Raw genomic sequence first — 27,808 nt, forward strand, 5'->3', positions numbered from 1 at the left:
GATTTGCTGCCATTTGACATATTTAGGTCAATGACTCATTATCTGTTGACTGAAACTTAAGAAATTCCATAAACATACCGAATATAGTTTCAGTGTGACAAGCCCTCTTTACCAATGCTAGTATATTCCAAATAAACAGAAAAACATAACTCTGAATTATCTGCATCACTAATCCATTAGTGTGGGAAACGAAACATCATATTATTAAATTATCATTAACTTATTGGTGCTACTATTTTTTCCCCACTGGCATAGAAACTGTGAATTATATATATAGCAATATACACAGTAAGAAGAGTACTACTTCCAAATGTTAAGAATGAAGAGATCCATTAACAGAAGGCAATTCCTCGAAAAATTATACTTTACCGAAGCTTAAAAATAAAGTAAATGTTAAGGTAACATCTAGGCAACTCTGATAATACCTTGCTCTATTTATTACTTTTTCCTTTTAGATAAGAAAATGTTTAACTAAACAGTAACTTCGAAATATAAGAGCAATGGTTAAAAAAGAAGCTATATTAACAAATAAATATCAAAAACAGTAAGGTAATGCAAAAATATACTACAAACCTAACAGAGTCTGTAAGAAAAAAAGATCCTAGAGCTTAAAGCTCAACATCAAATACCATATATTTAATAACTTCAGGTAACTCCTTCAAAAGATTCAGAAAGGTCAATATGAATGGTTAAAATGGTATATTACAAAATGTACTCTAGTTAAAATATGCCTAACTATAAGCTTTTTCAAACTTTAATATGTGAAATACAGTATCAAAATTAATGCTTGAAAGAATATATAACTTTGATCCTTAGTCAAAGTTTACCTGACTGTAAGTTTTCTCAAATTTTAATGTGTAAAGTACTTCTGAAGTAATAATTCCTACCATTTCATCCCGTGCTTCTGTTTCTTTTCTCAGAGGAGGTTCGAACTGTAATTTGTCAACTGCAAAATATGTAACAGATATTCACAAACTCTATCTTAAAGGGTTAATTTCAGAAATGTAGCAAGAAGCATATGTATAGGGGAGAGGGGAAGGGGGAAAGAAGAAAGAAGACAAAATTTTTTCACTTTTTTACTGCAAGAGTACCTTTCTTTATATTTACCAGAAGAAGGTAACAATTTGGTAGCTTACTACAAATCTACTTAGTAAATTCTTTGTGTATGAGATTTAAAAAAGTTAATCAAAGTAGGTGACTAAGAAAACTAATGGTGACTAAGGGATTTTCCCTGTCTAGGCTGCACACTGTTCTAAGGCTACAACTTTATGGCAGAAATGAACCTCCCCAAATTACCTATAATTATCTAAAAAGAACAAACATTATTTAAATTAAATGTTACAATGGAATTCAGAAATTTAATATTATATTTTGCTCAATGTATATTTTATTTGGCCTACTCTTTTATATGAAATATTCTAAAACAGAGAAAAGGATAGCTTATTATCTACTCATAAAGTACACAGAATTTTAAAACTGTAAAATCTAATGACTAAAATATCAAAGAGAGAAAAAAAAACACACTTGCAGCATAGAGATGCAAGATCCCCAAATACAATCTTGGCAAATAAAATACATTAAAAAATCATTTTCAAAAAGGATCCAGCTGTCTTTATCCCTAAAACAAGATTTGTAAAGTAATACAAAGTACTTATATAATTCATTAAATAAAAGCATTGTCATAAAAATTTCCAAAGAAAGATTGAAGACATTTCATAAAACACAGTATCTACTTTTCAAAAATAACCTAAAATAAAAAGCTCTTTATTAGTGATTTATTTCTTAACATAAATAAAAAACATCTTAACTCAAAACCACTACTCGAAATCACTACTTCAACTCATTTGAGACAGAGATGAGCTAAAGTTTTTTATGTCACAACCAGAAATACTGGCAAGCAGGTCTAGAGATGAATCACAAGTGTGTTAAGTATGGTAAAGAAAGAGAAAATATCACTCTTTAATAATAAGAATTATATAACAAGCAAATTTCAATACTTAAAAAGAAATTCCTAGAGAAAATGAGTTTCATAAACATTGAAGATGTTTTAACACATAAGAAAAGTACTCTTCTAAAACTACTGTAGCCATAACTATGGCAAAGAATGCTGTATCATTGTTTTATGTGGTAGATGGGACCTGAAGTTGTTTTGTTTTAGAGAAAATACCAGCAGTACCTTTGGGTGCATCTTTGGTGTATGAAAATACAAAGATGGGGAGGTCTTCTATTATACATACTCATTTATCTCTGTAAGATGATGTAGGCTCTAGCCATAATACGGTAACAGGAATTGTATTTCTCCTTCTGCTTTAAACAACTAATACATTGGTGTTACATGTATGTGCGCATAAATTATGTGAAGCAATTGTTTTGAGGCAGTGGCTAACAGATACCACAGCACTGTCCTTGAGAGAAAGGAAATACATGGTGGCAAGATCCACATTCACTCTGGCTTTCTGCCTGGAGGCACTTTTCAAACTAGGACGCAAGAAAGTGGAATCCAAAGAGAGAGTACCAGCCTCACTGGGTGTTGGAAACAAAGACTGAAGACTGGAGCTGCTTAGGTAGTTGGAATTTGAAGGGCAGAGTGCCAGAAATAAGAAAACTGCATAAAGGAGGAGCTCCAGAAATATGCCAAGAGATCTCTTTAAGTCTTTGGTTGAATACTAAGTTGCCCATAAGCAAACACGAGATTATACAAAGTACGTCAAAAACAGCTAGCAGAGGAGTGCTGAGCTAAATGCAGATTCTGGTGATCGCACAGTACCAGGAAAGATAGTTGAATTTCTAACCAGAGGAAAAAGCCTGCTGAATATCCTGGTAAAACCTGTCACAAGCCTTAAAAGGATCAAGCTGACGTACCACTTAAGAAACTCTTTAAACACCTTTTGGATAAAGAGGACCAAATCCAGACACTCAGTGTCGCACCACAACGTCCAAGATATAATAAAAAAATGACCAGACGAGAAGCAGAATAGAAACCATAACCAGTTGGAAAACAGATACAATCTTCAAATAAAGGAGTTCCCAATACAACATTCCAAGTTTCCAAAACAGGCCTCTGGGTCAATTTTCATGGTATTAGACCTGATATTCACTCTTTCATACACATCCCTTTTTTGTAGTGTCACATTTCACTTGAACTTTATTCTTTTCAAAACCCTCTAACTCTTCTTGGGGCACCTGGGTGGCTCAGTTGGTTGAATGTCTGACTCTTGATTTCCGTTCAGGTCATGATCTCACTGTAAGACTGAGCCCCACGTTGGGCTTTGCACTGACAGTGTGGGCTTGCAATTCTCTCTCCCTCTCTCTCTGCCCCTCCCCCAGCTCACACTTGCTTCTATCTCAAAATAAATAAAGCCTAAGAAAAAACCCTGTAACTCTTCTTTTCCTTTGTTTAATGAGATGTTCCATAGTTCCTCTGGTGTATGTTTTCCTTCATTGCAAGGCGTCAAGAAACCTGACTTTGCTGGACTACACATTTATCCTTGGTTTCAGACTAGGCCAGGCTCATAATAATTACTATGTCCACTAAAAATACACAGAAAGGATGCTTATACTAGTGATAATAGCCCCAAACTGGAAACAAATCAAATGCCCATCAACCAAAGAATGGATAAATTATGATATGATCATACAATGAAATATGATTACTATGAAAACAATGATTGCTATACATGACATGAATTACTCCCACAGACATAATGTTGAGCAAAAGAAACCAAGCAAAAAGGGTGCATTTTGTATATCCTATTTATCTGAAGACCCAGATCAGCTAAAAACCAATCTATGGTGATAAAGGATCAGAACAGAGATTAGCCTGGGCAATGGAAAGGGCAAGAGGATATGAAGAAAGAAGGACATCGATTGTAATGGAGCATAAGGAAAGGAGCCTTCAGAGATTCTGATAATGTTCTATATTTTTAATCCCCAGATCAAAAATCAGTTTCATGAGTGTATACATATATAAAAATTCATCATGCAGTACACCTAAGCATTTTACTGTATGTAAGTTACCAGCTCAAATTTTAAACATGAAACAAAAAACTAAGAATAGAACTAACTAGGTGTATATAAAATCTATTAAACAAATAAAAACAAAGCTATAAAATACTCTTGATGGACACAAAAGAAGATTCAAGAAAATTTAAAGATAAATCACCAATAAAATGACCTTCAACTTTACCAAATTTTTTCTGGTACTTAAAGCACAGAGCTTACTCCACGAAGACATTAGTACCCTGGTCATTCATGAAAGAACTAAGCCTTGAACTTACTTACCTCTGAAAAAGCCTATTTTAAGTTAAGAAGACAGACTATCTTATAGGTGTCGACTCTCCCAAAGTTAGTATATGACCTTTTATGAGATCTCAGTAAAAACACTGAGAATTTTTTTAACTAGATACACTGATTCTTAAGTTTATGTGGGGAGAATACAATAGCTAACTATCATAACAGAGGTGGGGGAGGTAGAGTGAGGGGAGTAGGAGGATAATTAGTCTTAACGATTTTAACAGGTATTATAAAGACATAATAATCAAATTATGCTATTCGCACATGACTAGACATAATAATGCAATAAGAGAATTTCTGGAAAGAATCCAAAAAAATATATGGTCATTTAGTACATCATAAAGGTAGCATGTCAAATCCATTAGTAAAAATATTAAGTTTTTAATAATTAGTATTTACGTTTATTTTTTTTTATTATTTATTTTTGAGACAGAGAGAGACAGAGCATGAACAGGGGAGGGGCAGAGAGAGAGGGAGACACAGAATCTGAAACAGGCTCCAGGCTCTGAGCTGTCAGCACAGAGCCCGACGCGGGGCTCGAACTCACGGACCGCGAGATCGTGACCCGAGCCGAAGTCGGCCGCTTAACCGACTGAGCCACCCAGGCGCCCCAATAATTAGTATTTAGACAAATGGGTAGTCATGTGAAAAGAAACTAAAATTGAATACAAACTTCATGCATCTTACCAAATAAATTAATACTGTATATCAACTATTAAATATTATAACAGTGAAATTGTAAAAATACAAGAAAAAAAATAATAGAATTCTTTTATAACCTTAAAATCAGGAAGGCCTTGCTAAATATGACACAAAACCCAAAAGTCATAGAAGAAAATATAGATAAATTAGACTATATTAATTGAATATTTATACAAGCCATTGAAGATGGCTTTATAATGGAAGAGCAACTTTGCTACTTTTCTGTACGGTATTTGAAGTCCAGAGAGTTACTTGGGATTATATAAGAAGATAGCATAAGAAGTATCAGCAATCTGGGATTAGCAAAGAGATAAGATCTCCGGTTACTGGTTTAACTAAGAAAAGGCCTGATTGAATCAACTGATATAGGAAGGACATTCTAACTCCCCATTGACCTAGATTTCCAAAGCTGTATACAGAAAGCTAGAAATACTTGGTTTAAGAAAACTTAGACTTCAACAAAATGTTCATCTACAATAATTCTAATTAGTCTATACATTTAATAAATTATATTCCTTCATTAGGGTTTATATATCTTATTTTATTGTAAACTTCTTTAAATCTTTTTTGAAACAAGTATACATTTAAGTCAATATACCTAGAACTTCTTTGCAAATCTGTTCTTCTAAATTAATGTGGCTAAAATGACAAACATCATTGATACCAAATATTTGTCAATGACTAATTTACAGAATAACAATCAATTTCCCCTTTTAAGTAGACATTTTAGAAAAGATACACCTCTCCTAGTAACCTAAAAAAACTGAAACCAACCCAAATGTCCAACAATCGGAAACTATTCAACTACAGTGTATCAACTCAATGAAAAAAGGAGGGCCAGACTAGTGTATGGGAAATGCTTCTGTGTTCAGTAAAAAATTTATGCATAGCATAAATTCAGCCATGTAAAAACATACATGGAAAAACATGGAGGCAATTAACAAAAATATTACCTGTGGGTTGGTGCTGGGTGATGAAATTATGGGCAATGTTAATTTTCTATTTTTTTCCTCTTACAAATTTTCTACAATGAACATATATTACCTCTGTAATTAGTAAGTAAACACCATTTAATTAAAAAATAAGAAAATTCCATTATAAACCAGAGAAACAACCTCTATTTTAAAGGTATTCTGATATGTTAAAGCATGTAGCCTCAGTTAGTCTGAAATTTTATTATTCCAGTAAGACCCACGAGAACACCCAGCTCAACCCTCCGAGACCACCAATTGAAAATGTATACCAAACACATACAATTTATTTCTGAAGCTGTCCGTTCAGCTCTGGCATTCCTGTTTGTAGATCTAATGGTATGACGAATGATTGCATGGGGCTGTGAATATAAGCATAATATACACACTTTAAAAAATTTCAGTGATAAAGTTAAAAGGTCAAACTTTTTAACTAAATGATCATTTACTGACAAACATGACTACCTACTAATAAATTACGGGATAAACATAAACAATACAATGAACACTAACATATTTTAGGTTATTCACTTATTCTATGTTTATACTGTATGAAATATTGAAAAGATGCAAAGAAAATCAGAAATCTTATCTCCAAAGAGTTTATAATCTAGAAGTTAAGACACACAAATACTTAATAAGATTAGAAAATGGTCAATGTCATTGATTAAGATGGTTACTATTAATGCCCAGATGAAAAAGAAATGACTTCCACCTGAAGGGGTATAGAAGTTCTTCATGACAGAGCTGTAATCTGCTCTAGGCCTCAAGGACAGTAGGTAATGGATGTGCAGCAGTGTGGGAAGCATTCGAGACAGCAGAGAGAATATGAACAAAGTGATGCAAGAAGAAAAGGAAATGGTAGCATTTAGGTGAACTGGAGTTGGTTATTATTTGGTGAAGATTAAGGGATGAGGTGACAAAGCTGGACAGACAGACTGGGGATGAGCCAGATCACGAAAGGCTCTGAATGCAAGGTGAGGACTCTCAATTTTATTTTCTCAGCAAAGAAATTTTTTGGAGATTTTACAAAAAGGGTGTCAGACTTCAGAATAATTGGATAAGTGTGTGAGAAGATATGGAGGGGAGAAACACTGGATGCAGGGAGATTGAGTAAGGATACTGCAGTAAATCAAGTGAGAAGCTTGCTACTTTACACCCTTTGGTACAAGCTCCTGATCTCTTCAAACTATGCCTTCAGCTCAACTGCCACCTACCAAATTTCTAATGACTCACTCTCAATCACTGATGATGGACAGGAGCTCATATGTTTTTTCCTCTACTTCAAGACCCATCATCATACCAAGGGACTTCAAAAACCCATTGTTTGGGACTTAAGTTTTCTGACCTCATCTCTAAAGACACTCTCCCAGATTTCAATGAACTCTTGATTGCTAAGATCACACCATGGACCCTCCCATCAGCTCTGACACTTGAACTCACACTATCTTCCAAACTTCTCAGCCTTCTAGCTCACTCTCATTTACTCCCATTACACTGCTTCGTGTTCACAATGGAATCCCAAGTCCATTAGCCCATTAACCTTCTTACTGTCCATCAGCATTTCTCTTTTCTTCACTTTTCTTCTTAACCAATTTGTATGCAGTGTTCCACAATTTCAAGCAATCTCTTGCCAGTATCCTAAATTCCCTTTGCCCCACTGTCCTTCAGTATTCTGGCATGCCAAAATGACACCTTAGATGAATTAAACAAACTACCTTTGTGTTTATATTGGGGATACAAATCACTACTGGAGGAAAGTTACCCAGCAGACCACACAGAAAATTAATTTCATCTGAGGCTTCAACTTTGCCCCAAAACACTTCACTATAATCATTTAACCCAACCATTCTCCTCAATTACTATTTCACACCTTCTCTTCCCACTCTTCAAGCCCACTCATTTTCTGTCAGGACTTTCAAGACATGATCTTGCCATTACTTCACAAGGAAAACCAGAATCACCAAATAGAAGATAACTTTGAACAACAACCTTCAACTATACTCCTCTCTAGTGCAAGATTAAAGCATTTCATTATCTAAGATCAAGCCTCCCATTATAATCTAGATCTCAGGCTCTCCTCCTTTCTCAGAGACTTTGCCTATTTACCTTGTTTCTCTTGAATCTTTCCTCTCCATCTACTGAATCCTTTTCATAAGCATTTAATCCTGTTCAAACTTACTTCCCCCAGATAAACAATAACTAAATAACTAAATAAATCCCTACCAACTCATTTTCCTCCAGCTACTACTGCTCAGCCTACCTCTCCCTTTCACAACTAAATTTCATAAATGTATTGCTATACTTATTTTCCAAACCACTCTAATCTAGCTTCACCTCTATAATTTGAATATTATCCTTTAAAAAAAGTATTCAAGCACCACCACCTAAATCCAAAGACTTCTTTAACTTATCTTCTAGGCAATATTCTTGTTGAAAACTTCCCTCCTTCTTTTAATGGTCTTTATCAATCCTTTGCCATTCTTCTTAGCCTACTTGATTCTTAAATTTTGGGAGAAATCTAGGATGCTGTCTGAGGCCCTCTCCTGTTTTCTCATTCTACATGCTTCCCTTGAGTGATTTACTCCTTAAGGTATCAACTACTTCTGTACTTAATGACTCCCAAATTTCTATCTATAGTCCAAACTTTTCTCCCCAAGCTACCACCACATATCTAATTTCTAGTGAGACGTCTCCATTTGGAAGTCTATTCAACATCAAAATTACTATACATAAAACTTGAATTCATCTTTATTCCCAAGTTTGATTTTACTCTAGTGTTCCTACCTCAATAAATGGGGCGGCACTTTTATGATCACCCAGCCATTCAAATAAAAATCTAGGAGTACTCTCTTTTCACCCCCCACACTCATGTTTTCATCCAATCTCCAACTCTCTCAGAGAATTCTTTTACTGGTCCATTTTTCTCCATCCTTGTTATACTCCTAGTCTAAAACACCACCATCTCTATCCCAGATGACTTCAAAAGCCTCTTAGCAGATTTTCAGAAATGGAACCACTATTCTGAGGTCATAGAGATCTTTTAAAAATGCACATATAATTACACATCACTCCTTTACCCTTTAATGGCTTCTACTGCCCTTTGATAAAGCCCAAAAATTTTAACATGGTTTGAAATGGCTAGTGTCTAGCTATGTGACTTTATCTCCCACTATCCCCCTCCTTGTTTTCTGTTCGAACCAGACTATCTTTAGTTCCTCAAGTATACAGTCTTCTCTCTTATCACCAGGCTTTCTTTTTAACATTTATTTATTTTTGAGACAGAGAGAGACAGAGCATGAACGGGGGAGGGTCAGAGAGAGGGGGAGACACAGAATCGGAAGCTCCAGGCTCTGAGCTGTCAGCACAGAGCCCGACGCGGGGCTCGAACCCACAGACTGTGAGATCATGACCTGAGCCGAAGTCGGCCGCTTAACCGACTGAGCCACCCAGGTGCCCCTTATCACCAGGCTTTCTAACATGCGATTATGCTCTCTGCTCAAAACAATTCAGCCTGCCCTCTTCCTCTAATTCCAATTTATCCTTCAGATTTTCAACTTACAGACCACTTCTGTAGCAAGTCCTTCTCTGTCCCTAAAATATGCCTCCATAGCATACTCTATATCCTGTTCCATAACAGTTATCACACTTGTGGTATTTCTGAGGTTCCTATGAGACCATACTATAAGTTCTTTCAAGGCAGGGACTGGGTCAATCTCATATGCCATCGTGTCCCCAACTACCTGGCACAAGGACTTCAAGAACTGAGAAGTACAGTGATACCACACTAAATAGAAATAGAGAACTCAGAAGGTAAAGTGGATCTGGGAAGCCCAGCAAAATAATGTGGGGAATAAAAAAAAGAATCTGGTTAGTTATATAACCAGTGAAAGACAAACTGGGGAATCAAATAATATCAATTTTATATTGAAGTTACAACAATTTTAATAATTTTATAAAAATCTTATTACAAGTCTGCAAATGATAATTTAAATAAAAAAATCTATGAATAGCGAGTTTATTCAATATTTTCAGTTAAAGTTCATTTAACACTCAACAAAATATTCATTAGATACCTACTACAGGACAAGACTATGCTATACAGAAGGCAAGGATTAGTTTTTAAAGATTAGTTTTCAAAGATTATTTAGTGACTATTTCTATTAAACACATACATAGAAATGGTAGCATATTAACTAAAACAATAGGCTTTGGAGTTAGTGCCTTGGATCCAAATAGCTGGTTCCACTACTTACTAGCCATATGATCTCGGGAAAATTACTTCTATTCTTTCTCTGTTATTTCCTCATTTATAAAATGTGGATAGTAACAGAGTATGTTGTAAACTGTTTTGAGTATTTAATGAGTTAACATAAAAATTATCTAGCCTAATACTTGGTACACAATGACTCCCCAATGCGTTATTAGTAGTTATGATGATACTTACACAGTATAATTCAAAACTTAAGAACATAAAGTAAAACATTTCCTTCAACAAATAAATAACACAAAAAGTATGGTCCTATTGTCTTGCCAGAAGTGAAGGTAGAGATATAACAGGAAATAAAGGCATAAAGAGAAATGAGGACACAATCACAGAAATAAAAAGAAATCCTAAAAGGAGAGGAAGGGACACTGGTGGAAAAGTTTAGCTGTGCTTTATGCAAGCATAGTAGGTACCTGCTAATGGGCAGGAAGTCCCTCATTCATGATTTACAACTTTTGATGTTAAATATAATATATTCAAAAAGACTTCAGAATATTTTCAGAGAAGGAAAATGTAGGAATAGCTCTACATGTAATAATATATAATTGTCCTGAACAAGTATTGGAAAGGATAAAATTTCTATGGGAACCTCAACTTTTAAAAAATATATTTATATTGTTAATAATCTGTATAATAGAGAAATAAAAAATGGCCAATTAGAGAGTCTCTTCAGTGAAAAATAATATGTGCATGTGCTTTGGCTAAACTTTTGTTCTCTTGGTCCAAAGCAATGTTCCTAACCTCTTTTATTTCCTTAGAAATAGATGTACTTTCTCTTTAGAGAAAGATCAAGCTCTCACTACAGAATTTGAGGTTTGGGGAGAAGGGAAAGCACTTCCGGATTTCTGGGAGGGGAAAATGATCTGATTCTAATCTTAGCTACCTCTCAACTTTTGGCAAACCAACTATGAAAAGAAAATGATATAAATGGTTTTAATTAGATTAGTAATCCTAGTTCTTTCCAGAAAAAGTGTCAACCAGTTATTTATGTAATACCACAATTTTTTTTTAAAGTATTACCTGGTAATTATATGCAGGGTAAGTTTAGTTTACATTGCTAATTAATCTTTGTAGCTAAATCTGTTGTAACTAACTTAAAAAAGAGTAAATTAGAAAATAAACATTAAGGCCATATTAAATATTTATTTTCAAATATTAGACTGAAAACCTCTTTACCTCAAAGTCATCATCATCTCCTTCAGTGTAGTGTGCATGGTTGTCTGGATTATTCACTTTGTCTAGCAGTTCAACTGCGAGGGCCCTAGAGAGACCTGGCTGCCCTACAAATGTATGCTAAGTCAAAACAAAACAAAACAAAACTTCATGAATATGCTTTTACATCAATGGTTCATAGAAAATGTTATTTGTACTTTTTCATTCAGTAACTATCAAAAACAAGCATATGGAAGCCTACTAATACAAATAAATTAGAGCACGTACTAGTAAAAGTATCAGAGAGACCATAATTGTATATTATAAAACTGCAGCACCCTTGTGGAGTAAGTTTATGACATGAATCATTTTTTTTTTTTAATTTTAAGTAGGTTCCATGCCCAACATAGGGCTTGAACTCATGACCCTGAGATTAAGAGTCACATCCTCTACTCACTGAGCCAGCCAGGCACCCCAACATGAATAATTTTTCAAGTTATCTATATTAGGTTGTAAAATTGCAACCTTGGCTATAACAACTGACATTCATTACTCATGTCACTATAGTGATATATATGCAAATGAATATCACATCATAATAAGAAAAAAGCATGTGTATTCCACATATGCATACATTTAATTCAGTAACATTATGTAAATGTAAAAAGACAGTTACATTTTGATATTTAAATAAAGTTTCCTTAAATTGTTGTAATCATGAACTTTTTCTAAAAATATTTTACAAACACATATACACACAGAACATTCTATATTTACATAAGAAACCGAAAAAGGCAATTAATTTTAGGTGATAGCAACATTTTTAAGAGTTTTCTCTAAGGCAGGGGTTGGCAAACTAAAGCCCATGGGCAAAATCTGGGGCACTGCTTCTTTTTGTGAATAAAGGTTTCAGTATTAAAGCCATGCCCATTCAATTGTACTGTCTTTGGTAGCTTTTGTGCTTCAATGGCAAAACTGAATAGTTGCTACAGAGACTGTAGGGCCCCAAAGCCCAAGACATTTACTACCTGGCTCTTCCCAAAAAGTTTGCAGACCCCTGCAGTAAGAGATCACTAAATTTTTATATTAAAAATCTTAAATACTTTGTTCAAGTGATATGCCTACTTACTGCATTGACTACAGAATATTCCCCTATAATTTCAATGACTTACAGTCAGAAGTCTTTCAGCAGTTGGTCTTTTTTTGGGGTTTTTGGTTAGTGCTATTTTGACAAAATTATGGAATGTTGATGACCTTCAAATAAAAAGAGACATGTACAAAAATATTTCACTAATATTAGTTTTTTAATGTTACTAAATAACTTATAAGCAGTTAGAAAGTCTGAAACACATGATTTTTCTTAGGCCTCTTAGCTCTATATAAGCCAAAAAACAAGACCCAAAGAACAGTATACCCCTTGAAAACAGGTGTCAGTTTCATCTATTAAGTAAAATGAAATTAGTTACAAGAAATAGTAACATACCATCTCTAAAAAATACACAAAAAACTAGAAATGGGTATTATAGGATTTAAAATCTAGTATTTATTCTAGGTGCCACTTAGGAATCAAAATGGCTTTTTCCCACTGCTTAATTTATAAAATATATAAATGTTTTCCTATACCAGAAAAATGGCATGGAGGTAGGATTGGTAATGTAAAAGATTATTTAAATCAGTATAAGGTCACTGAATTTCTTAGGAACAAGGGCATCCACACAGCAGCTCTCTTGCAGAGAAATCAAATCACTGCATTACATTTGGTGGCTTGTGGCGGAGATAACGTGGACTCAGAGAGTACCTGAGACTGGCAAAAGTACTCCAATGGTAACAGCTTGTGGTCATTCATTCCTGAATGAATATTGAGTCATTCCTGCCATAAAGCCCTCCAGTTCCAATTGCTTAGGAACTTAGGGTAACAAGAATCAGGAAGAAACTCTTATCAACACAAAAGAATACATCCACAGTAGGATATAAACTCCTTTATTTCCAGTGTGATTTTCCTTTCACTCCTGGCATCATCTCCAGAATGTCCTGGCTCCTAAATAATACTTTGCACAGACAGGTCAATAAAACATAAAACAGTAGTTCAGAACCTGTTTGGGGGACAGGTCTCTTAAAATATGAAACAAGATATGGACTGTCTCCCTAGAAGAATATACATACAGAATTTGGGGAACCCATGTACCTCCCACACCAAAAGATCCATGAAATCTAGATGAAGATTGGAAACTTTTATTTGCATGGTTTCTTTTATTAAATGCATGGGAATACATTACCAGAAAAATAATTTTCAATTTTTATCATCCAATTAAAGATATCCTAATGGACTTTAAGAAAAGGCAAACTGCTTTACTTAGAGAAAGAAGAGATTAGGATGAAAATAAATAGTAAAATTTTGAATATTAGGTAAGGAAGGTAGAGAAAAATCAACAGTGATTAAGTGTCATGGTATCTGGGAAACCTTTTCATATCATGTTCCATAAAAGTTAACATATAATTAACAAGTAACAGAATGCAAGGCAAAGATATAAATCTCCAAATTTTTAATATACCCATTTCCAATCCTTTCCTCACCACACCTCTTACCCAAGCCTCCAAAACACTAAGAAAATGATCAGAGTTTTACCAGAGCAGGAGATTATAAAAATCTTTTGGACTGACATGGGCTTGTTCTTATTCCTTGTTACTCTAAGTTCCTAAGCAACTGGAACTGTCAAGAATATAACCCAGATCCTGGCCACAGCTCTGTGAGTAAATTAGATATGTAATTGCAAGTAAACTATTTAAAGGCTCTGGACTTCAGTTTCATCATTTTTCCAAAATATAATTTATTGTCAAATTGGCTAACATAGAGTGTGTACGGTGTGCTCTTGGTTTTAGGGGTAGATTCCTGAGGTTCATCGCTTACATACAACACCCAGTGCTCATCCCAAGAAGCGCCCTCCTCAATGCCCATCACCCATTTTCCCCTCTTCTCCACCCCACCCTCCCCCATCAACCCTCAGTTTGTTCTCTGTACTTAAAAAGTCTCGTATGGTTTGCCTCCCTCCCTCTCTGTTTGTAACTATTTTTTCCCCTTCCCTTCCCCCATGGTCTTCTGTTAAGTTTCTCAAGTTCCACATACAAGTGAAAATGTATGGTATCTGCCTTTCTCTGAATGACTTATTTCACTTAGCATAATACCTTCCAGTTCCATCCACATTGCTGCAATTCAGTTTCATCACTTATAAGAGAACTGAACCTATCTCCTTTCCAACGGCAAAATTCTATAAATCTATATATTCATTAACTTACCATTTTGTTTTGTCCTTTAGTTTTGGAGGCTGAAAATTACTTTTTGACATTAAGAAGAGGGCCCTGGAATAAAAATTTCAGTTAAAGGGCAATATTAAAATACTTTGATTACTTCATCTAATAATCAGAATGAATATTCTGTAATCCATTTACAAATTACTACATACGTAGACACTGATGAACACTGGTATGGAATATGAAAATTAATTTAAGATTTTACTTATTTATTAAGTTTATTGATAATGTAGTTTTATGTATGTACATATGGATGTATGTTATCTCTATGCCCAACATGGGGCTCAAATTCACAGCCCCGAGATTAAGAGTCTCATGCTCTACAAACTGAGCCAGACAGGAGCCCCTGGACACTAAATTTTTATATTTTAGATAGCCAATAGATATTTCATTTTCTTTCTTTTTTTTATTTTTATTTTTTTTAATATATGAAATTTATTGTCAAATTGGTTTCCATACAACACCCAGTGCTCATCCCAAAAGATGCCCTCTTCAATGCCCATCACCTAGATATTTTATTTTCAAACAAGCTCTTATTCATAAGGCAAAGCTACCAAATATTAGAGAAGAATTTTATCACTATACTTTTAACATATATAACTAATATTATATCTTAGATATAAGCATGTATAGTAATTAAATATCATTCTATAACACAGAGATGATACGTTACTCTAACATTAGGTTGTATGCTTAGTGGAAGATTTGCCTCTATAATTGTCTTGGGTATACAAGCAAATTATATCTACTTCCTAGTCTGTTCCCCTCTTTTGGACAATAACTTTCCAGATTCTCTCATTATGAATAATACAGAAATCAACCTGCAAGAGGACTTTCTTTCAGTATGAATTCACCTTTGACTCATTTTCTAGGGACTCTGGGGGTAGAAGGATGGAAGATTTAAGAAAAGTTCTAAAATGCTCTATTTCAGTTTTTCCAACAAAACCCTTTATAGGTTTCCAAGCAAACCCATCTTTTTTAATACATTTTTATTTTTTTATGTTTTATTTATTTTTGAGGGAGAGAGAGACAGAGCACGAGCAGGGGAGGGGCAGAGAGAGAGGGAGACACAGAATCTGAAGCAGGCTCCAGACTCCGAGCTGTCAGCACAGAGCCCGATGTGGGGCTCGAACTCACTGACCGTGAGATCATGACCCGAGCCAAAGTCGGACACTTAATCAACTGAGCCACCCAGGCGCCCCCAAACTCAGTTTTAAATACCAAAGATGTTTATCTTTTTAAAGATGAAATGATTCATATATAAAGTTTATATTCTTACAACTGTGAGGCATTCTTTTAAATCTGCTCTTCTTTAGTCTTTATCTAAATGCTAAGCAATAATTAGGTAATAATAGATTGTTTTTTCACTAATAATCAATTTTCCGTGTTGCTTTGGTTTATGCATGTGTAACAGCTGCCTTTAACTGTTGAAAATTTTTGCTTAACAATTCATTAAAAAATTAAGAAAAAAGATTAATTCACCAACTATTGGACATTCAGATTTTTTTCCACTGTTAACCTGGAATGAATAATTCTTAGCTTTTTTTTCCCTTGGGTTATTTCCTAAGTATAATTTTCTAAGTAGTAGAATCACAGAAACATTTGTACTGCTCCTAACAAGTAACATCCTAAAGGTCTGTACATAATGGCATTCCAACAAAAAGTAGGTATCTTTTAACTTTTGTATCTTTAGTTACTTGAGAAGTCAAATAGTTTTCCAAGTTTCTTTGTATTTGGTACTTGCTCATTAACAGTCTATCTTTTGCCTTCAGAGTCTCTAAATAAATTCCTTATGTATATATACATATATACTAATCCGCTGTCTATCTTGCTAGAAGAATACTTTCTGCACTCTGTTGATTTTCTTTTCAACTTTATACTGTTTTCAACTTTATACTTTAAAAGCTTAAATTTTAGCTCAATTCATCTTTTACTTCAAAATATAAAAACACTTTCAAAGGCCATCAAGTATTTTTTTGAGAGACAATATACCCTAAAATGTAAATAATAATTATACTAAGCGTAACTACCTATTATCCCTAGACAAAATAAACAAAATCAAAAAAAGAATAGAAAAAAAATGTCACCTACATCCTATCATTTGCTCATAACTCCACTTAGAACAGAAAAAGAAACAATTGATGGAAGAATGTAAAGACTTAAAAAAACTTTACAAATTTTAACTGCTATATCTAGTATGATTAAGGGAGATTTGCTTAATGAAACAGCTTTAAATAGTACAGATGATTCACTCCACGTTGTCTTAGGAAACAACACAAGAGAGCAGGTATTGGGTGCAACTGATTACCCCTAAGTCCTTTACAACACCTTTACTATTTCAACATACTTGAAAATGAGCTGGAAATACTCAAGTTATCAATATTTCATTCTCCCTAAAGACTTAATTAATAACTGCATAATTGTAAATAGTGAGAACACCTCATTGGATGGAGATCAAACATAGGTGGTTGAAGCTCTCCAAGTTCAATTGCTGTTATTCCTACTGCCCAGATATCACAGAGTTGGTTGTAGCCGCCATTCTTTTCTACTGCTGCAACTTCTGGGGCCATCCTAGAAGGAATCAGTGAATATAACATTTTTATTTTTTAAAAATGATATGAAGTCTGCTCTTTTTTGTTATATTCACTCAACTTCTAGAGGGAAAGAGGCTGAGAGACATTTACTAGGAAAGACTTAATAAAGACCACATGTATAAAGATATACTCTTTCCAAACTCATCGCTTAAAAATCTTCCATCTTCTCTGAAGACTAGTGCTCTGAGGAAAAATTTGGTTGTCTTACTTTAGTTTCTGTTTTGTGAATCTTGTCATATAATATGGGAAAAGAAAGAATACCTAAATCCCCATGAAGGTCAGAAATGCTCCCAAAGGAGGTGAGACTTGAGAATGAATCAGCAGGGAGGTAAGGTGAGTGAGGAGCCTCAACATTTTAGGGAGACAGGAAAAGAGCACGGAACATCTGGAAAGGTGACAGGACAATGTTACTCAATGTATGACCTACAGACAGGTATGGAGCCATAAGGTGCTTGTTAGGAGTCTATGATAAGTACAGAAACTGAGAGTATTAACTCTTGTCCAAATACATGATCACTTTTTAGTAATTCAGTCTGGGATGAATTTATTTTATAAAAGTTTGAGAGGATTTAAAAAGTATTTGCAAAATGAACCTCAGACATAGGAGCTAGGTAATGAATGCCCTACTGATTATACAATGAAGTTTAGATTTTATTGTGAAAATGCAAGATTTAATTTTGGATATAAACTTGTTCTGAAACTCATGGCAATAGGAAGGACAGTATGAGAGGAGCTAAAACCAAAGTCAGGTGAATGAGTTGGAAGACAATTTCAAAAATACAAGGGAAAAATGATAAATGACTTTTCAAAGGCAGTGGCAGAGGGGACTGAATGAAAGGGGTTGACTGAAGAGACTGATATAAGTATAAAATGCTTGTGGATATTGAAGTAGAGCTATTATCAAACAACTGTGAATATATCTAAGATTAAAGGTCAACTTAGTGGCTGAGTTGGAGTTACCTGTTTGGGATTCAGTGGTTTATAATGATGGCATTTGATTTTATAAAGTGTAGATATTACTAAGGGGAAATATTCTTTTTTTAATGTTTACTATTTTAAAATTAATTTATATTGATATTAAATATCCACACAGAAGCTGTTTTTATAAGTATTTGGATTACACAAAGTTATGTAACACAATATCACTCAACCTAAAGGTCGTTAAGAACATAAAGTATGTATACTAAAAATGTCTGCTATAAGCAAGTACTAAATACATACAAATGGATATAGGAGTAAAGAGAAGAAAATGATCATTACTATGGAACAAAACGACTAAAGGCAAGTCTCAGAGAGGAAAGTTGAGCTGGTACCCAGAGAGAGTATATGCGTTTTATCTCTTCTGCCCACTAGAATCAGTTAGGGGTGGACAACTGGAGCACCAAGTTGACCAAGAGTGTTACACTTCCTGGCTCAGTGGAAGGCAGAGAGTGATTAATCAGTCTGCCACAGCTGAAGAAAGGCAGAGCGTGTGACACTTTTAAGACAGGGCAGGACTTGAGGGAGAGTTAAGATGGCAGAGAAGTAGAGAACAGGGATTTCTCTCATCCCTCAAACACAGCTGTATTAAGGTCAGAACACTTGGAACACCCAGGACATCAATAGCGGGAGTGACAGGAAGATCTCCACAGGTGGAGGGAGACAGCTTGGCAGGACAGAGGTGCAAGTATGCGAATTGGGGGAGATAAGAGCATAGGCATGGAGGGGAGAGAACCACTTCTGTGGAGAGACAAAAGGGAGAGAAAGGCTGTGGAACCACGGTACACCAGAAAGGGGTCCCGGGGAGGTGGGGTGCAGGCTCCTTTAAGACATCGGTGTTGAATCCCAGCTGAGTGCCTAAGAGGCCGGGAGACTGTGGAGCAGGACAAGTCTATTCCCACACTATTCTGTGAGGGCTGCCTGAACAGAGTAGTGAGACACTCAGACAGAGGAGGAAAGATTGGGGTGTCACCACTTTTTTCTCCATCACCAACATGGTGGGGCTTCAGGAAACAGCACGGCAGCCTCCACTGGAGGTGGGACCAATTACAACAAACCCTGCCACTCCGTGCCTGGCAAATGCTTTTGTACTGGAAGGGGACTGACACTGAGGGAACCAGACCTCCTGACCAGCACTGCCACCAGTCCCAGGCACCAAAAGACCTACAGTTTTGTATGTTAGTCTGTTTCTCTCTCTCTCTCTTTTTTTTTTTTCTTCTCTTTTCTCTTCTTTCTACTCTCTTTTTTTTCCTTTGGAATCAGGCTCATAGTTTCTGATTTGATTTTTGGTCAATTCTTTATACATATATATATTTCTCTGTTTTGTTTGTTTAATCAGCCTTTTTTATTTTTTACTCAATTTTTTTTAATACCTTTTCTATATCTCCTTCTTTATTTTTCTTTCTCTCTCTCTGGATTAAGCCTTATAGCTTCTTTGATTCTATACTTGGTCTTTTTTTTTGCTCCTTTCATTTTTCTCTTTGTATGGGATGAGGTTCCCCGCCCTTCCCTTTTTACAGGGTTACTTCAACAAACAAATCCAAGAACACTTGGTGGAAGTTTCAAACAATCCACCCTTTTGAGCAAGGAGGAGCTTTGCAGAGGACTGTCCAGTGGGACAGAGCAGCCAAATATGCAGCAACAGAGTGCATACAACACACTACAAAAACACTTTCTAAAGTGCAAGGCCCTGCACAGTGTATGATCCCTTTTTAATATAGTAGTACTCGCAGGTGTAGGACACATAACAAGCTATTAAAATACCTAAAAGACAGAAAACGAGCCAAAATGACAAAATGGAAGAATTCTCCTCAAAAGAAAATCCAGGAAGAAATGACAGCCAGATAATTGCTCAAAACAGATATAAACAATATATCTGAACAAGAATTTAGAATAACAGTCATAAGACTAATAGCTGGGCTTGAAAAACGCATAGAAGACAGGAGAGACTCTATTGCTATAGAGATCAAAGACCTAAGAAATAGTCATGATGAATTAAGAAATGTTGTCAATGAGATGCAAAATAAACTAGATGCAGTGACAGTGAGAAGAGAAGAAGCAGAAGAGAGAATAAGTGAAACAGAAGATAGAATTATGGGAAATGATGAAGCTGAAAAAAAGAGGGAAAGGAAATTACTAGACCATGAGGGGAGAATTAGAGAGCTAAGTGATTCAATGAAACAAAAGAATATCTGTAACAAAGGAGTTCCAGAAGAAGAGAGAGAAAGGGGCAGAAGGTTTATTTGAACAAATTATAGCTGAGAACTTCCCTAATCTGGGGAAGGAAACAGGCATCCAAGTCCAAGAGGCACATAGAATTCCCTTCAGAGTCACTAAAAACAGGTCAACACCATGGCCTATCATAGTGAAACTGGCAAAATACAAAGATAAGGAGAGAATTCTGAAAGCAGCTAGGGACAAACGGGCCTTCACCTACAAGGGTAGACACATGAGAGTAGTAGCAGACCTGTTCACTGAAACTTGGCAGGCCAGAAGGGAGTGGCAGGAAATATTCAACGTGCTGAATAGGAAAAATATGCAGCCAAGGATCCTTTATCCAGCAAGGCTGTCATTCAGAATAGAAGGGGAGATAAAGGCTTTCCCAAGACAGGGCAGGACTCAAGATAAACAGAGAAGACGAATATACTAGGGACCTAATAAAGAGTAACTGATATAGTCAGGGTACAAAAAACATAAATTTTGACTAGAGAAGACTGTTCACAGGGGAGGAAAGTCACAGAAAGAGACTGAGGAAGGAAACAGGCATGTGATAAAGGAAATTCTACAGGTAATCTAACTTAGTCATGTTTTCTTTTAACTTTTATTTAAGTGATATTTATTTTGTTTTTTTTTTCCTGTTGTTAAAATTGATACGTGTTGACAAAGAGCATTTGGCCTACATGGAAGAAAACATGTCAAACATTATCCCACCCAAAGAGAGCCATTGTTTTACATATTTACATCCATAAATTTTATTCACACACATATCTTCTATAACATGGTATTACATTATGCTACTTCTAATCTTACTTGTTTCTTTTTTGAAAGTTTATGTGTGTGTGTGTGTGTGTGTGTGTGTGTGTGAGAGAGAGAGAGAGAGAGAGAGAGAGAGAGAAAGAGAGAGAAACACACACATACAAGCAAGGAAGGGGCAGAGAGAGGGGGAGAGAGAATCCCAAGCAGGCCCTGTGACATGGGGCTAGATCTCGCAAACTGCGAGATCATGACCTGAGCTAAAATCAAGAGTCCCTTGATGCCCCAGGTGCCCTAATCTTGCTTTTTTGAATAATAGTATATCATGAGCCTATCCATTGCCTATTCATCTTTTACAATAGGATTAAAAAAAATTTTTTTTGGTTTATTTATTTATTTTGAGAGAGAAAGTGTGTGTGAGTGGGTAAGGGCAGGAAGAGAGGGGAGAGAGAATCCCAAGCAGGCTCTGCACTGTCCGTGCTGAGCCTGATGCAGGGCTCGAACTCAGGAACCATGAGATCATGACCTGAGCTGAGATCAAGAGTCAGATGCTTAACTGACTCAGCCACCCAGGTGCCCCTACAACAGGATTTTTAATATCAGCAATTTACTCCACTGATTTGCATAAACATACAGAATTTCCTTAACTAATTCCTTTTGCATGTGCGTGCATACTTTCCCCTCAATTTTTAAAGTATTGTAATAAAGCTCTTCATATAATTTCTATGCCTCTCTGATAAATTACTACAAGTAGAATTAAGACTAAAGAATACAAGCACAGTTAAAGGTTTCTGGGAAGACATTATTGCCAAATTATCCTTCAAAATTATGCTATCAATTTCTACTTTCACTGTCAAATATTCAGTGATAGTAATAGTTTTACCCATGATTCCAAGTATTTTCCAACTTGAAAGAAAATAATGGTGTTACTTATTTAATTTACATTTTAATTTACATTTACCAGCTTTTGTTCAAGCTGGTAGATATGCAGACATTTTAAATTTTCATGTAGTTAAATCTATCACTTTTACCCTTTAATGTTTTATGCTTTTGTGCCAAGAAAGGCTTACTTAACTCTTAAAGCTGATAGTTACTGATAGTTCTTTTGGTTTCACTTTTATATTGAACTATTTCCATATACAATTTATTTTGGCATTAGATATGAGGTATGGAGTGACTTTAAATTTCTTTCCAAATAATATATTATTCAAACACTGTCTATTTAAAAAAATCCAAGCTTTCTTACAAACTTTAAATGTTATCTTTTATTTCACTAAATTATTTTATATATTAAGGTTTATTACTAGGTTTTTTATTATATTTCAATTATCTGTCTTCATTGATGAAAGCAGCATTTTAGAAAGATCGTTTTGTCAGTACTTGGTAAGATGCGTTAAAAGGAAGGTAGCTGATAAAGACTAATGGTAGGATGCATGAATTTTAAACAACCAGAAATTGAAATCCTATATTAAAACAGAATCAATACCAAAAGAGTAACAAAATGATAAGAGATCATAATAAAAGTCTTTCTTTTGAAAAATCTCATACCTATGAGTCTTCTTAATACAAAATCCCAGAGACAGTAGGAATTATTATTAGCACTTTAACTCAGGGAAAGCTGAACAATAAAAATGAGTATCAAAGTTCCCAATCAGAAGTATGATAGTATCAAGGAGCATGCAAATCTCCAGACTTGTATTATCACTTGTCTTACTAAGTATCAATGCAGATCACTAACTGTGAAGAAATGAAAATGCACAAAATTCAATCATAGTATCTTACCAGTAAGGGGTGCCAATGAAAGATTTTCTCTTTGCAATGGTAGCTGTTATTTTTGCAGCCACACCAAAGTCAGCTAGTAGGGAAAAAAATTGGACAAAAATTTTAGTTCTTTCAATAAAGTCAACAACATTTCTAAATTTCACCCTTAGGCATGACATTATTAATAATTCAGATAGTAATGCTAGGGAAATATATATAAATTGAATCCCGAAATCTCTTCTTGCTTGGTTTATAACATGCTCATTAAAGGAAAATCATTTTTTTGGCACTTTATTAGAATAAAACATACTTTATAAAGAACAAAGTTTAATAAAAAAATTGACTACAAGCATACTGAAGTTTAATTAAGGGAAAAAAAGGTAAAAAAAAATAAATAAACCACCCATGTGGATGCCTTTTATTCTAACACAACTAGGGTAGTATTTTGGTGCTATTAAAAAAGGCTTTTTCTCTATAAATACTTTTTTATTGTTGTTTCACATGGTTATAAAAAACTGATTATACATATAGTTCATTTTTGTCATTTAAGTAACACCTCAGGGATTCTACTCTTATTCTCCTTAACTGTTAATTCTGATGACTGAATAATGTTCCATAAGTGGATTTATTACAGTTTTAACAGTTTCTCTATTGCTAGTCCTATGTTTGTACTTCTTTCTATATAAACAGTGTATAATCAATACTCCTATGAATATAGAATTTTTTTATGTTTAGGATTAAGTTCCTTTAAACAGAGTCTCAGGAGTAAAATTACTGGATCAAAACTTGAACATTATTGTGGTTCTTCATATGAATATTAAACTTGTATAATGTTAATTCTCATTTAAAATTTTATTAAAATTTTTAGGAAAAATGTGAGAGACTTGAAATAACATACCTAATTTTACATCACCATGATCTGTCAATAAAATATTTGCACCCTAAAACAAAAATACAAATACTATTAAATTAGTATCACAAAATTCCTTCAAAAATTATCTATTTAAGTACATTAAATGAACTTACTTTGATATCTCTATGCATTTTGCCTTTAGTATGCAAATAGGCAAGACCCTGAAGTTTAAAAAAAAAAAAAGTATGCATTAGTAAAGCTGCAAACTTAATGCCTACATTTTCTATTTAAATTCTCACTGAATAAGAAAAACTAAATGTCTTCTTCAGAGGCGGAGGAAAAATCTAGAAGAGTTTCTTTTTACTAATCAGTTTCTTTTTACTGTATTTTAAGATTTCGAATTCATTTTACAACACCACCACCACCACAATCAAGATAAGGAACATATCCGTCACTCCAAAGTCCCTCCTACACACAAATACTGATCTACCTTCTATTACTACAGATTTAAATTTTCCAGACTTTTACATAAACTGAATTTCACAGTATATTCTTTTTTTGCCTGGTCTCTTTCATTCACAATAATTAATTTGAGATTCCTTGTTAATGCAGGTATCAATAGTTCATTTTTATTATTTCCATTGTACAGATACACAAGAATTTGTTTACACACCCATCTGTTGATAGACATTTGGATGGTTGGGTTGTTTAAAGCATTCGGCTATTATAAGTAAAGTTGCTCTTAAGGTTCATATAAAAGTACTAGTATGACTTTTTCCTTCCAGGTACCTAGGAGTGTAATGGCTGAATTGTATGGTGCTAATAAATTTAAACTTTTAGGCAACTGCCAAACTGTTTTCCAAAGCAGCTGTACCATTTTATATTGAAACCAGCAGTGTATGAGAGTTCCAGTTAATCCATATTCTCATCAGTCTTCTTAAGGTCAGTCTTTAATTTTGGCCATTCTTTGGTGAAATGTCTGTTCAAATATTTTGTCCATTTGTTTATTAGGCTCTCATTTTTTTTATTACTGAATTTTGAGAGTTCTTTATGGACTCTGGATACAAGTTCTTGATCAGATATATACTTTGCAAGTACCTTCTTCTAGTCTGCAGTTTCTCTTCATTCTCTTAAGTGTCTCTAGAAAGATGGAAGTTTTTCATCTTGATAAAGTCTAATTTACCAAGTTTTTCATTAAAACTTTTGTGTTATGTCCAAAAGTGCTTTGCTTAATTCAAGACTGCAAAATTCTCTTCTGTTTCCTTCTAGAAGTTCTAGTTCTAGGGTTTATATTTAGGTCTGTGATTACTTTTGGGTTTTTACATATGATATGAAGTATGACTTAAGGTTCATTTGTTGGCATAGGGATGTCCAATTATTCCAATACTATTTATTGAAAAGTCTATACTTTTTTCACAGATTTGTCTTTTCGATTTTGTTAAAAATCAGCCATCCATATAGGATTTACTTCTGGTCCTTCTGTTCCATTGAGGTACTTATTTACTCTTATACCTATACCATTATGTTTTGATTACTATAGTTTCATAAGTCTTTTTTTTAATTTTTATTTTAGGGAGAGAGAACATGAGCAGGGGAGAGGGACAGTAGGAGAAAGAGAGAATCTTAAGCAGGTTCCATGCTCAGTGTGGAGCCCGACACAGGGCTTGATCCCACATCCCTGGGATCATGACCTGAGTGGAAATCAAGAGTCAGACGCTCAACTGACTAAGATAGCCAAAAGCCTCAGGACTGCACTGAATCTATGGGTCAACCTGGGGAGAACTGACATCTTAACTACTGTCAGTCTCCACATCCATGAATATGTTATAGTTCTCCATTTACTTAGGTCTTAATTTTTCTTAGCAGTTTCAGTTTTTAGTATGCAGGGGTTTATGTATCTTTTGTCACATACATTCCCTTAAGAATGTCATATTTTTGTTAATGTTAGTATTATTTTTTAAAGTTCTGAATGTAGTCAGTGTATAGAAATCCAATTGATCTTGTACATGGATCTTGAATCCTGCAAACTTTCTAGCCTCACTTATTAGTTCTAGAAGCTACTTTGTAGATTCTATTCCATTTTTTACACACATGATTGTGTGGTCTGTGAATAAAGACAGTTTTACTTCTTACTTTCATTTTTGTCTTACTGCACTAACTGAAACCTCTAATACAATGTTGAAAAGAAGGAGAGCAGGCATCTTTGCACTGCTTGATCTTGGTGGGAAAGCATCTAGTCCTTTACCATTAAGTATGATTTAGTTGTAGGTTTTTCATAGGTGTTCTTTATCAGGCTGAACAAGTTCCTTTCTGTTCCTAGTATGCTCAGAATCTTTATCAGGAACAAATGCTGGATTTTGCCAAATGTTTTTTCCGTGTCTATTTAAGATGACCATGTGGTTTTCTCATTCTGTTTGCTACTATGGTTAATTACTTGAAGTTATTTTTGAATGCTAAATCATAGTTGCACTTTAGGATAAACCTCACTTGATGATGTGTTATCTTTTAAAATATATTGTTGGATTACCTTTGCTAATCTTTTATTTTCCTTTTAAAGTTTTGCATCTGTGTTTATGAAGGATATTATTAGTCTGTAGTTTTGTTCTCTTGCAGTATTATCTGGTTTTGGTTTTGGAGCAATGGTGGCCCATAAAATGATTTGGGAGCTATTCTCTACTCTTCAATTTTCTTTTCTTTAAAATTTTTTTAACATTTATTCATTTTTGAGAGGCAGAGCACAAGTGAGGGTGGGGGGGCAGAGAGAGAGGGAGACACAGAATCCGAAGCAGGCTCCAGGCTCTGAACTGTCAGCAAAGACACCGATGTGGGGCTCGAACCCACAAACCATGAGATCATGACCTGAGCTGAAGATGGACGCTCAACCAACTGAGCCACCCAGGCACCCTTTACTCTTCAATTTTCTAGAAGAGTTTGTGTAGAATTGGCATTATTTCTTCCTTAAATGTTTGGTAGAATTTATCCATCCACATTATCTGACTTGGAGTTTTCTTTGTGGGAATATATACAGAATTATTCAGTTGATTTCTCTCAAGGAAATTGTTCATATTTTCCAAGTTGTAGGCCTTATTGACAGAAAGCTATTCATAATGTTCTCTGGGAACTGACTATCCTTTTCTTTAAAAATTTATAGATTCTGTTGTAATATCTTTATACTCAGTCCTAACATTGGTAACTGTGTTTTCTCTTAGAGGTTTATCAATTTTAGTGATCTCAAAGGGTCAGATTTTGGTTTTATTGATTTTCTCATTTTTCTGCTATTTCATTGATTTCCACTCTGATCTTTATTATTTCCTTCCTCTGCCTACTTTGGATTTAATTTGCTCATTTTTTTAAAATTTCTTAAGATGGAGGCTGAAGATACTGATTTCAGACCTTTTTATCTTTCTAATAGAGATGTTCAGTGCTATGAACTTCCTTCTAAGTATTGCCTTAGTAACACCCCAAAATTTTGATGTGTTGTTTTCATTTCATTTGGTTCAAAATACTTTTTAGTTTCTCTTCTGATTTCTTCTTTGACTCATGGGTTACTTAACTTAGTTTAGTGCTTTAGTTTCCACATATTTGGAGATATTCCAGAAATATTTCTGTTGACTTTTAATTTAATTGCAGTGTGGTCAGAGAATATACTTTGTATGACTTAAATCCTATACAATGTATTGAAACATATTTTATCACCCCAAATATGGTCTATCTTATAAATGCTCTATGCCCACTTGAAAAGCATATGTATCACACTACTGGTCAGACTAAAATGTCAGTTAGGTCAAGCTGTTTGGTTGTACTGTTCAAGTCTTCTGCATCCTTACTGATTTTCTGCCTATTTGCTCTTCAAAATTATTGTGAGAGGGGTATAGGTGACTATAACTGTGGATTTGTCTATTTTCCTGGAAGTTCTATCAGTTTTTGCTCATTTATTTTGAAGCTGTGTTATCAG

General features: G+C 34.6%; 1 protein-coding gene across 3 annotated transcripts in view; it reads right to left on the reverse strand.

Annotated features, from left to right (window-relative positions):
* The window catches only part of MAP4K5 (mitogen-activated protein kinase kinase kinase kinase 5), a 110,487-nt gene that overhangs the window by 27,999 nt on the left and 54,680 nt on the right, over positions 1–27,808 (reverse strand). For all 3 annotated transcript variants that reach the window (XM_042943183.1, XM_042943182.1, XM_042943181.1), the window contains exons 7-15: positions 24,027–24,074; positions 23,899–23,941; positions 23,022–23,094; positions 17,134–17,265; positions 14,680–14,742; positions 12,558–12,639; positions 11,410–11,526; positions 6,250–6,328; positions 888–946 (exon numbers count right to left, since the gene is read on the reverse strand). In XM_042943183.1, coding sequence (XP_042799117.1) covers positions 888–946; positions 6,250–6,328; positions 11,410–11,526; positions 12,558–12,639; positions 14,680–14,742; positions 17,134–17,265; positions 23,022–23,094; positions 23,899–23,941; positions 24,027–24,074 — 696 coding nt within the window. The remainder of the gene's footprint in view (positions 1–887; positions 947–6,249; positions 6,329–11,409; positions 11,527–12,557; positions 12,640–14,679; positions 14,743–17,133; positions 17,266–23,021; positions 23,095–23,898; positions 23,942–24,026; positions 24,075–27,808) is intronic.

The sequence above is a fragment of the Panthera leo genome, chromosome B3 (assembly GCF_018350215.1).
Source record: "Panthera leo isolate Ple1 chromosome B3, P.leo_Ple1_pat1.1, whole genome shotgun sequence".
NCBI classification, from domain to species: Eukaryota; Metazoa; Chordata; class Mammalia; order Carnivora; family Felidae; genus Panthera; species Panthera leo.